The 12356-nt window shown below is 39.5% G+C and overlaps 1 protein-coding gene across 1 annotated transcript in view; it reads left to right on the top strand.

The window, feature by feature from the left end:
• NECAB1 (N-terminal EF-hand calcium binding protein 1) overlaps positions 1-12356 on the top strand; it is a 55803-nt gene that overhangs the window by 12929 nt on the left and 30518 nt on the right. Inside the window, exon 3 of the mRNA XM_074555294.1 lies at positions 586-694. Within this exon, the coding sequence (XP_074411395.1) occupies positions 586-694 (109 nt within the window). The remainder of the gene's footprint in view (positions 1-585; positions 695-12356) is intronic.

The following is a 12356-nucleotide window of genomic DNA, read 5'->3' as shown; positions in this document are numbered from 1 at the left end:
TCCAGACAAATTATGAAATAATAGCAAGTAAAAGAAGGAGGAAACTTCTCAGCTCTACTCTTCAAATCTGCCTGCTGTAGTACAGCATGTAGTCACAGGAATTAGATACTGCCTTTACAATAGATTCTTCACCACTATAAAATGAAGTCACAATACACTGTAGATTAGTCTGATGCTTAGAACATCTTAGTCTTATCCTCTACAGTTTTCTTTTGTGCCCTGTGAGGGATTCAGTATGTTACTGAGGGAAAAAAAGAAACATGTGAACTTACATTTAGTGCTACCCAAAAAAAGTTGTGAAGTGTTAGGCTATAATCTTTATGCTTCATGCAAAGGCTCAATCAATTTAGATAAATCATTACTTAAGTACAATTTAATCTTTGAGATTTCTTCTAAATAACAGGAAAAGGCGTATCTTTATTTGACTTTTGTTTGCTGATTATCATCCTTGCATTTAAAATATAAAGTTTCTACATTTAAGCTAAAGACCTAGAGGCTTTCAATACTTTCCTCTTTTACTGCATGAAATAAACAAGAAAAAGCATGGATGAAATTAAGTCAATTTCCATTTCTTCATTGTTTCAGATGATGGAAAACTGTCCTTTGATGAATTCAAAGCTTACTTTGCTGATGGAGTTCTGAGTGAAGAAGAACTGCATGAGCTTTTTCGCACCATTGATACACACAATACTGAGTAAGTGCCCCCTTCTTACAATTCCAGTGCCACTTTCTGCACCTGCAAATGGAAAACAGACCTCAGGCTGATTTTAGGAAACAAGTTTATGTAGAAAGTTGCTTGAAGGAAGCCAGGCTGTGTCATATGGCTATAAACTGTATAAGTGAAGAGTTTTGAAACATCATTGAAATATTTGCATATTTCAATAGATGTGATATGGGTACTGAGAACACAGGGTGGAAATTGGATGCTTTCTGCATTCCCCCACCGTGGAAAGCAAAGGAGCTGGGACCTCCTTCAGGCTTAACTGTGAATTCCTCAATTCTCAATTCCACTGAGTCATACTGAGATGAATACTTGGAGCAGATGTTGAGAAGGAAATAAAATAAATGAAGCAATTCTATATAGTAAAGAGTTGTGCTGGTGTGTCCTTGGGATATTCCCATTATGGTTGGGTTTAACAAGGCCAAGGGGAAATAAGCTGACAGGAACTTCATGAAGTTCAGCAAGGAGAAGTGCAAAGTCCTGCTTCTGGGGAGAAACAAGCCCCAGCTTTTGTGGGAAATGGAATCAAATTAAATGTAGCAGAGTTCACAATATTTCAGAGTTTTTACCAAAATAATGTCCTGAAGTAAGCAGAAGAAATGGCACTCGATCTGTTGGATTTGTGGGGAATAAAAAATACTACAGGATTTATGATGTGATTAAGGGATGGGGTGATGGAGACAAGGAGGGGGAGTCAGCACCCTGGAGGTATTTGGGGGATTTGGCAGTGCTGGGTTAACAGTTGGACTCAATGGTTTTAGAGGACTGTTCTAACCCAAACAATTCTATGATTCTATGGTTCTATGCACCAATAAGTGCTGGGGCCCACTCAGCTGCAAAACATCTTGGCAGAAAAGGATATTGGGTGGACACCAAATTGAACATGAGCTAACAATATGCCCTTATGGCCAAGAAGGTCAATGAATGACCCAGAGTCAAAAACTCATTTCAGAGCCAGACTCATTCCCACAGCTTTGGACTTTCTCATACGTACCACATATCTGTGTAAGTGGTTTTATTTTACCATAATTCCATTTGTCTGCAAGCATCCTGATAAAGGCAGAAATTCTTGATACTAAGCAAGATTTCTAAGAAAAAATACATCTATATTTCCTTCCTTTTTATTTGTAAAGCTTTTTAAATTAATGTATTATTATTGTTATTGTTGTTGTTGTTGTTGTTGTTATGGTTATTACACCATTTTCTCTTAAACAGGGAATATATAAATCTAAAAAATATGTAGAAAAATGAGGATAACATTATGCTTTTCATCCTGGTAGATAGGCACACCTGAAGAATTGGTGCAATTGTTGAATGCTGCTGCTATTAATTGAAAATAGGTAATTAAACTGTCATGGCAGCCGTCTGGGAGAGAGATCATTTTCACTGTCCAGAAAAAGCCTGGCAAAAATCTGGGCACAAAAGTTTCAGAGTAAATGCTGTGAAGAGTTCAGTTTTCATGTATTTCAGGGAATGGAGCAGGTGGAAGATTAAGACAAGCTACTAAATTACCTTTTTGAACCAGAAGAAAGGGTGCTCTGTATTGATGGATTAACATTTGTTACAGGAGGAGGAGAATCTAGATATGGGTAAGAAAATGTACTTGAGACTTGGATTTGAAACAGCAACAAGAAGCTTTTTGAGTGTTTTTTTCATGGAGTCTTGAACTGATAAAAGGCTTTAGGGTGACTTTGCAGCTGAAAAGTATTATACCATGCTTGATAAATAACAGAGGCTTTTAAAATACATTTTAAAATACATTTTAAAAGCTTTCCCTTACCCAAAGCTTTTGAGAAACATGTCAGCAAGGTGTCACAGGCCAAATATCGGATGGATATAGCAAAGAGAGACAGCTTGGCCAGTATAATATAATTTCCTTGTTAACATAACTTTCAAAAAGAAAAAAAAAAATCACATGGAGCAGATACAATGAAGCAAAAACTTTACTCATTGGCATTTCCTGAAAAGGGCAAGTTATGGTAAAATGTCTCAAATTAATGAGCTAGCTGAGAAAAGTTGCAAAATGTCCATTGAACCTTGGGAAGTATTTTAATGTAAGCATTAGGAGAATCATGTACATATCAAACAATCCCCAAACCACCTATTTTAAGATAGTTTTTCACTTCCAAATTATCCGAGGGAATGAAATGAAAATTATGCAACTCAGAAGTATTTTATGGCTGGTTTTCAGGAGGGGAGGGCAAAGAATTCTGCTCAATTTTGTACCTAGTGGGAGAAGATTTGCACAGATTATTTTGTCTCTCTTATCCAGTTAAAATGCAGACACTGGCAAACTCTGGGCAAATCTTTTATCTTCTCTCTGCTTCACTTCACTATTTACAAATTGCAGACTGTAGCTCCCTATCCCAGGAATACTTCATAAGCATTGTGATTATGCAATGATTTACACTACACATAAATGCCTAGGACAGATGTCTAGGGAAGCATGTCATGATCCCTTCATTTCTTGGAGTATCTCAAGATTTCATAACCATCTTGTCACAACAGCAGACTTTCGGTTGTTTCCACCTGCGTTAAATCCTTTAGCTCTGCCAACATTCAAAACCTCACTGTCTGTGTGCACAAGTCTTTGTGCTTTAAAGCCTCAAGATGAAAAAGGAGATGTGGCCTTGGGGTGAGAGCCATGAACCACAAACTCAGGCGCTTTGAATTCCCTTCTCAGCTGTGCTGCAGCAATTTTCCAATAAAAGATTCAAAGCATGAATGACTTACACTGGCTTAAGGCTTCTAAGGAAACTAAATTAAGCAGGTATTAAACCCCACTATTACACGGGCCCTAATGTCACTCTGGTTGAAGTGAGATTTAGATTATTAACTTTTAAAAAGACCAATCCAAGCCAATGCAACATGCTTGTCACAAAGCAGATAGGCTGTGGAAGACTGCTGAAATGGGTAATTACCATTTCCACTGTGATAGCAGGGAAAATAACAGAGGGTTTAACCTCCCAATAATTCAGGCTGTGTCTGCCTGACTGACTAGGATCTCTGCACCTTGGTATTTGAAGCAGTCAGGTGTTCTCTTTTTACAGAGTAAAAGGAGTCAATTAGTGCCTAATCAGCAGGAAAAATACAGATGAGTAAGAATTAGTTACTGCTGCACCAAGTTTCCAAGACATATGTTGAATAGGAGTCTATTATGACAGGATGAATTTAAATGTACTTTTTTTCCTAGACCCTAAAGTACAGGTTATTAATTCAGGGCAGATCATTGCTTGTACTGAAAATTTGCATTAGCTGAGGGTATTTCCTCAGTTTGGAATACATAATTTGGACATATATTTAACAGTTTAGGAAGGTACTTCCAAGTATACTATTTTTCTTTCTTTTTAAAAATATGTACCTTACCTTTTTATGACATTTGATATATTAAATAAATACTGTTAAAGACACAGTGTACAAATTGATTGCCTTAATTTTTTAGCTTCTTTTTTTCTTTGGACACAGCCAGAAACAAATGCATAAGACAACCAAATTAGGTGAAGTAGTGTATTGATGAAAAAAGGAAAATTTTTTTTTTCCATCTTTTAGTACTGCTATGATATTTTACCATTCTTGAAGGTAAGCTTTGATTAGGCAATACATTGCTGACATGTAATTACAAGGTGACTGTTCTAGGGGGGTAGCAGTAAACCATTCTTCTGTAAGTGCTGTTTCCAGTATTGTCATTACTTCAGAGTGAAGCTGAAAGCCAATTAAGCATTTGACTGCCACTGAGAGTCACTTCTATTTGTTCTTTCCAGGATCTCATGAATCCTTTGGGCAATCACATACCATTAGATGGTATAAATCAGCAGCTGCGGAGGATCCACACTCAGATGCCCTCACACTGACAGTGGAAAGAAAGACTTTGCATTGATGCAGAATTGATGCTTTGCACTGATGCAGAAGGGATCAGGTCAAGGCTGTTACAGCCACATCTCCAGGTTCTTGTTTCCTAGCATGCATTTCCTTCTGCTGCAGTGTCCTGTACTTAAAGACCTGTAAAAAACCCCCAACCAAACAAATACAGGTAGGAAATCAAGAGTTTTGACTTAAGCTTCAGCCTGAAGTTTGTACAGTGATTCTCCTCCCCTTTTCATAATTGTTTTGCAGGTAGCCCCAATATAAACACACTCTAAGCATCTGGGCAGCTTCTTAGGCTCTTCTTAAGTTATCAGGAAGCCAAGGTAGATCCCCACAGTTTCTTGAGTAGGAGCCAAGCCCTCAGAGTAAGAGCTGGACCAACATGAGTGCGTATCTGTGAGCAGGAAAGGGGCAAGAGGAAGAGTTTAACTTTCTGTCCTGATTTGACATATATTTGACATGCCATCCATGTTATACATCTGTAATGTCAGTTTGGGCCTTGGTCAGTGCTTGTCCTAACACTTCAAAAAATCTCAATGCACTCTATTTGAAATCTAAGTTAACCTTTTTGGAGTTTGTGAGGGTGAAGGAAATGCAGTGTGGTTCCTCACCCCTCTCTCCTCCCCCGGTCTGAGCTCCAAGCTCCACATGCTCAGTGAGGCTCTGCAGAGCTGGTGGGAGCAATGGGAAGGCTGTTGGAGCAAATGTGAGTGCTGCAAAAGCACCAGAAGAGTTTCTTTGTGCTGACATGGAGGGTCATGAGGAACATGGTCTGCAGGTTGTAGTCATTTTGGAGCTGAAGACCCACATACTCTGCTATCTGAGAGCATTCTGGTTATTAACTGAATGAAAAACATCCTTCATGTGAAACAGCATTGAAGCACAGTTGAGGAAGCTCTGCAGAAATACTGCTGTTTTGTTTATATGTGTTATTGTATGAATAAATGTACTGAAAGTAGAGAAAGGTATCAGAAGCACAGGTCTTTTTGTACGTGGAGAGAGAAACATACAGGAAAAATTTGAAATTAGTGGTTTAAGGGGTGAAGGCTGTTCCCACTCATTTCTTTGGTAAATCATCTCCTACCTAATTTTAATGTGAACTCTGTCAAGCTTGTGTTTCAGCAGAGCAAGAATCCTTGACATGGTTAATGGTTTAGAGAATAAGTCTTCACAAAAATCATTGCAAATGCAACCTTCCTCTTACCCTAATCCTTTACCCTCCCCCCACTCATGACTTCCATGGAAATTGTTTTAGCATAATGGCATCCTCTGGGAAAGGTGTCAGAAGATAATGAGAATATTTGGCAAAGTTACAAACTAGGAGATACACAGAAGGTCTCGAGGGGATTTAGTCTGCAGCACTGCCAGAGAGATAGTGCAATAAATGCTTCACTGATTACTGACTCACAGGAGTCTGTGGGGAATCAGACTTATTTTTCTCCCTTTATGCATTGGTAAAATGAAGTCCTTAGTCAGGACGCTAGTTACAAGGTGCTGGAGCTATTGAGGGCCTGGGGCACAGGCTCCCAAAGGTAGAGAGGCCCCATTAAACCTTTGTGTGTGGCCTAAGTTGAACTATGCACAAGCCACAGATGAGTTTGGTGAGGATCTGAGAGCCTTGGCCAGCTGCAGCACTGAGCTTAGGCTGGACTTTTGGGGAGTGTGTCATGCTGCATGCACAGCAGATAGAGAGGGATGGGACATGGCACTATGGAGACATCTACACTTGCATGCCTGTGTGTCAGCAGGGTGTCTAAGGCTCCCTCATGCTCAGGGAAGTCACTGGCACCTAAGATGTGGTACTGTTCTCATGGGCTTCAGCTCAGTTGCCCAGGCTTTAGGCATTTGAGATGTTCACACTTGAAAATCAGCCCAAGGTGGAAAGGGTAACTCAGCAGTAGTTGGGACATGGATGATGGGAGAAATGCTAGAGCATTTGAAGCAACACTAGATGCCTGTGTTGTATCAAATTACTTCTGAGTCTCCTCCTAGATGGTCTGTTAAACCCTCTCCCTCCACTGAATTCTCTGGGGCTCCTTTGCCTGGCAGGGAAGGTTGGACAGCTGGCACCCATATGGACATCTATATTTGGGACTAATTCCCAAATGGAACAAACCTTCCTCCCACCTGCCCAGGTCTCCATTAGCAGAGCCCTAGTTCCTCCCTTGGGTCAAAAGAGAAATGCTGAGATCATCTGCCCTAGCAGCAAACTCCCAAAGGTGGCAACTGGATGTTGAGAGGCTGGTTAGCAATCTTTGCAGCCATGGGAACCTGTGAGCCTGGAGCCCAGTGCTGGGCACTGGAACTAAAATAAAGGACATGTTTATATGGACCAGAATGCTTCCTTCAAAGTTCTGCTTGTAAACTCGATAATTACAAGTCCTCAGCAATTTAAGGGTATTCTAAGTGTACTAATTATCTCTGCCTTGGATGGTTTCCTTTTGTTTTAGTTGGAAGGTATATTTCAGTCTCACGCTGTTGCTGATCTTTCACAGTTCAATACAAGAAAAGAATAATTAACTTTTAAGTAAAACAAGAAAAATAAAAAATGTATTAAGAACAATATACATACAGACAGGATCTTTAATTAGGGGAATTGCAGGTGAGTTATTTTTTTAAAAGGAATTTTTGAATGCAAATCTGCAAGAGGAAAATAATATATTAGGGTTTGACCATTTTTTAAAACCTGGTTCTTTTAGATTTAATTAGAATTTCAGGCACATGGTGCAGCATTGGCATCAGAAAGGTGTGTTTGTTAATATTTAAGACATGTAATTGCAGCTATTGGCTTTAACACAGTTTTCTCATTACCATAGCTATAGAAATCAGTTTGGAAATGAAGCACAGAGACAAAGGCAAGATACTGGTCAGAGTGAGCTGATTATACATTTTAGTATTTCACAACTGATCAAACAAGTTCACCAAGAATTATTTACAACATCCTGATGCTAACAGATCTTCTGGTCAGACAGACAAGCTGCAAATAGAATTTTGCTTGGAAATTTTCCATGTGAGTGGTTATTTTTAATGTGAAATTCAGCTTTCTGCAGAAACAACTGGCAGTCTCTCTCAGTGAAAAAATCAAACAGTAATGACTATTTTCAGTTGCCTTTAACTAAATGGAGCTGACTTAAAGTGTTTCATTTCAGTTCTGCAGCAGATATAGTAAGCTGCCTGCTTAATGGTAGGTGTAGTTTGGAGGCCTGGTCCCTTCTATAACTGGGTTTCCCAGAGAACCACAAGATTTTTAATACCACTCAAAAATCACCTAGAGAGGTTTTGCAATGACATCAGATAGCTCTGGGGTTTCTTACATGAGTCCCACCAGGCCCCATAGATTTGTAGGGATCCAGCTGAAGCAGCAGATCCCACAAAATTTTAGGGTCTACTGGGAGTCAAACATTCTCACAGCCATGGTCCTCCAGCTCAGGGCACTGAGACCCTCTTGGTCCATCATTTGTGTTGAAGGCAGAGACAAAGAATGCATTAAACACCTCTGCCTTGTCCATGTTCTTTTTGTGAGGTGCCCATCCTCATCCTGTAACAGGTGATGTTATTTCTATGCTGCCTTTTGCCATTAATATATTCAAAATAATTTTTTCTTTTCGCTCACATTTCTGGGCAGCTTTAACTCCAGTTGATCTTTGGCTGTATGAATTTTCTCCTACACTGGCAAACTGTGGTTCAGTATTCTTCCCATGTCACCTGACTTTGCTTACAGTGGGCACACACTTTCCTTTTCCAAAAGAAGATGCCTGTTCAGCAAAGCTGACCTTCTGCTTTGTTCGCTTGATTTCTGAAATTTTGGAATTGCCTGCTTTCCATTTTGGAATTGTGCATTTCCAAGGAGTGTAAGAAACCAAAGTAAACATTTTATTTTGTATAAGAATAAATAATTTAATCTCAGGGTTGTTTTGGTTTTTTGTTTCCTTTAAATCATCTTGTGACAAAACCAGAAATTGAAACATTATCCCCTCCTAAGGGGTGAAAATTCTGAAATATGCTCTCTGTGGCAAAAGAGCCACCGTGATGCTGCATTTCATTTCCTCATTTAGGTTTGTGTCATTCAGACTCTGCAAAAAAAAAAAAAAATCATAGCTCTGCAGCCCTTGTACAGTGTTATACAAATTTTAGCACACACTACAAGTTTTAATAGCATTATTAAGTCTCTTTTAGCAACACAAAGACTGTTACAGCTGGGATGATTAAGGTGACTTGTCAGCTGTGTAGTCATCGCATCCCTGTGAGTCACTGCTGAATGTAAAGGACTAGAGGGTTGTTTTTTCAGATGAGTTCTTAGTCAGGAAAAAAACCCTTTATTCTCTCCTTCAGTCTTGCCACAGGCAGAGCAGTAAGTGATGATTCTGAAGTAATCACTTAGCCTGGAGCTAAGCAAACTAGGCAATTATTTAGTGAAGCAAAATGTGGGATAGTAAAAGAGCTGAGCCCACTGCCCGTGTCAGAGCCCAGAGAGCCAAACTGGCTGCTGCCTTTGGGAGCCCAGAGGGTGCACAGTCTACATGGATCTGGGACTGAAGAGCAGCAGTGTCCTCAGGCCAGCAGGAAATTTGTCTGCCCAGGGACAGAAGCTTTGTCTCACTTCTGCCCCCTTTTTCCTCTCCCTTCTCTGTGACCAGAGGCCAACACCTGAGCTGCTTATAGCACTGCATCCTACTGGAAGCAGTTTTGCCTCCACTGGTAAGATACCTTGAACAAACCTGAACAAAAGGTGTTTTTTGCTGTTGCGGAGGAGCTGTGAGGCAGAAAATTCTTAAAATGGAAGTGCACACATAAGACTCCTATGCAAAACACCCTCAGTAGTGTTGGAGCAGTTAACCTCATTTTGCTGACAAAGAGAGATGGTACACAGGCTTTCTTGTTGCAAAGACCCTACAGCTTTTTGGCTGAGGTTGTCCATGGATTCCTATTCAGTTACCCTTGCACAGTTTATGTAGTGCTTAATTCCTTTCACTCACCAATTATATGCTTCTACTTAACACTAGGCGATACGAGCTTCAAACTTTCATCCCTAAAACCAAATTTAGCAAAAAGACATGCAAATGGGACTGAAAAAATAGTTAGTTCAAGCTTTTGAGATAAATCCTTCTCATATGTGAGAATGAAGAGAGATCTCAAAAGAGTTATCCTTCTCCACCTGCAATACATGGCAATGATTTTCCTAAATTAAGTTAGTTCATAAAGTCTTTCATATGGTATTGGATTCTTCAACAAAATAACTGGTTTGTATTTCAGACTCTATGCTCTGTAAGATATTGCCTTTTCTCATTGTCCAGGGAAAATAAACAGGTCTTCTGCTGGTTCCCCTGCCTGGAGGTGCCTTTTGTACCATAGAACAGTGTGTGTCAGGTCAGTGGATCCATGGACCCACAGCAGTGATGAGTGGAATAGCTTTAACCTTCTCTCCTCCCTGGCTGCCCCCAGTCCACAGCTAACATAAGTGGGCAGAACAAAAGCACAGCTGCTTTGCAATTCTGCATTTTGGACCACTTCCAGAGGTACCACAAATAAGCCCTTTTGCCATAGTTCAGTCAAGTGAATTTGCTTATTTTTTCTGTCACTGACCAATAGCTATGATCAACTTTTCAGTGATCAGGACTGCTCAGTATATTAGTCCTTTAAAAATAGCTCATATTTTTTAGGTAGAGAACATTTTAGACACAGACAGGTAGAAGGACTGGATCTAGTAGTCAGAAAGAAAATTGAGAATTATCATTCTGATGTGATGTGAATGCATTTGCCTCACCCTATGCTTTGGTTGCTTATCATGAGTGGAGGGCTGGTGCCTGGATGTGAGTCACCCAGCAAATATTGTTAATAATGTGTTCAGCATTGCCAGATTATGGGTCTAGGCAGAAGCATCCTTGGTATATGTACACACTGAAATGAGGAATATGTGCTGCTGTAAACCTGAGTACTGAGTTACAGAAACAGCTCTCTGGTGTGCACCTCACTCCTGTACTATTAAATACATGCCAAACTTCTTTAATTATTTCTGTAACATCTTGCAGGGAGTTTAGAGTTGTTTGTATGCAGCAAAAGAATTGTGACGTTTATTCACAACTGCTTTTGAAGTGTCATGTCATTATTTCAGAGAAAATGAAATAATGACTGACAAAATTACAGCTTCCCTGCCTAGAACAGCATCCCCTTCAAACAGGATGCTGAGAACAATGAAGTCTCCAAGGGTATTTATAACAGAAGGAAATACTGAGTATGCTAGACAGAAATCCGTGTTCTTTATGTCTTTTCTGGGCTTTTTCACAGGCTTGCTGCACAAAATGGTTTGGGTAATATTTTCTGGTTATTCATGTGTCCAGTTCTAACTGAAAATGAATTCAGCACCTGAATACTTTTCCATTTTCACTGGTAGTCCATTTGCAGCTGTGCTACTGCTGTCAAAAGGACAAACAGCATGTTGAAAACAGGGGTGCTGAAAGCCTCTGAGCCACTCCCCTTGTCACTGACAGGGGGCTGAGGATGTTGCAAAAGAACACAGACCAGAAGGGATTTAAATATAAAATTTGAAAAGAGTGCATGAATTTGACTGGCTGACAATGTGAAAGGCTGTTTTAAACACAGTTATCAAGCTGTGCATTAAGAAATGCAGAAGTCTTTTACATTAAATCATTAGGGCAGATGATGTGAAGGAGCAGAAAATGCAGGGATAATGAAAAAAGAGTAGACATTATAACAGCAAACTCCTGTCCTTTGACCTCATCATATCCTGTCAAGGCTTTTTGGCTCAGGAAATTTTCCAGCTTTCAGGATTTCAGTTTGCATTTAAGAGGTGAACATCTGCACTGTTCCAAAATCAACTGCTGAACTGCAGAAGAGTTGGCCAGACACATTTGATCATAGATACCATAGTGATCTGTGGTAAACAGCCTTAAGGGGTTGCAGACACTTCCCCATCACATGGTTTGTTTACCTAAGAGTTGAGTTTCACAGCTTCAGCACCAGTTCTTGCAGACTGTGAATTCCTTTATACCTGCCACCAAGGTCATTGGAGAAATCAGGTGCAAGTCTCATTTGCAGCCATCTCACTTGGCCTGTTCTAATGCAGATAAGAATCACCTTCAATTAATAAATGTTGTGTGAAAAGCTCATTTACATTATCAATTAAAAGTGTTCAGAAGTTTGTATAGCCCTGAGTATGCAAGTTTGTGATGATCCAGGATCCTGCAATTTCTATCAGTTTCTCTCCCTTGTGAAATAAAAGCCAGATGTATGGAAGTTAGCAATGGAGAAAGTGATTTTAAGATAGTACTGTGTCATCATTTTATTAAAAGGTCAATTAAAAATTCTATTAAAAAGATAAGTGAAAAAATCAGCCATTCAATATTCACCCCTCAGCAAGATTCAAAGAGGACATTCATGCTTTTAAGTTTCCTTAATAATCTGTTTCTTTTCATCCTTGGAAGAAAAGCAATATACTAACTTTCAGTAATGAGCTGTAGGTCAAATGTGTTTTTCTTTTAACTATTAAAGCCTTGCTTATGAGAGAAAATATCTCTTCAAAGTTGATCAAGATGAAATCTGCTTCTAGCAAACAGGTTTGAATTGAATAGAATACTTCCCTGCCTTTATGTATTTATATAACGATGGCATATGAGTAGGGCAGTACATCTGTATTTTTCACATTATTAATTTTGCCAAAATTTCAGTAGCGGTGAAATGGTCTGGCATGGCCAGAAAGTCTTAGGAATTATGTGTGCTCTTGGGCTATGTCTGGTTTTATCCTCCTTCTGCA

This window comes from Zonotrichia albicollis, chromosome 1 (assembly GCF_047830755.1).
Source record: "Zonotrichia albicollis isolate bZonAlb1 chromosome 1, bZonAlb1.hap1, whole genome shotgun sequence".
Lineage (NCBI taxonomy): Eukaryota > Metazoa > Chordata > Aves > Passeriformes > Passerellidae > Zonotrichia > Zonotrichia albicollis.
The sequence above is the reverse complement of the archived record's forward strand: the minus strand, read 5'-3'. Positions and strand labels throughout refer to the sequence as shown.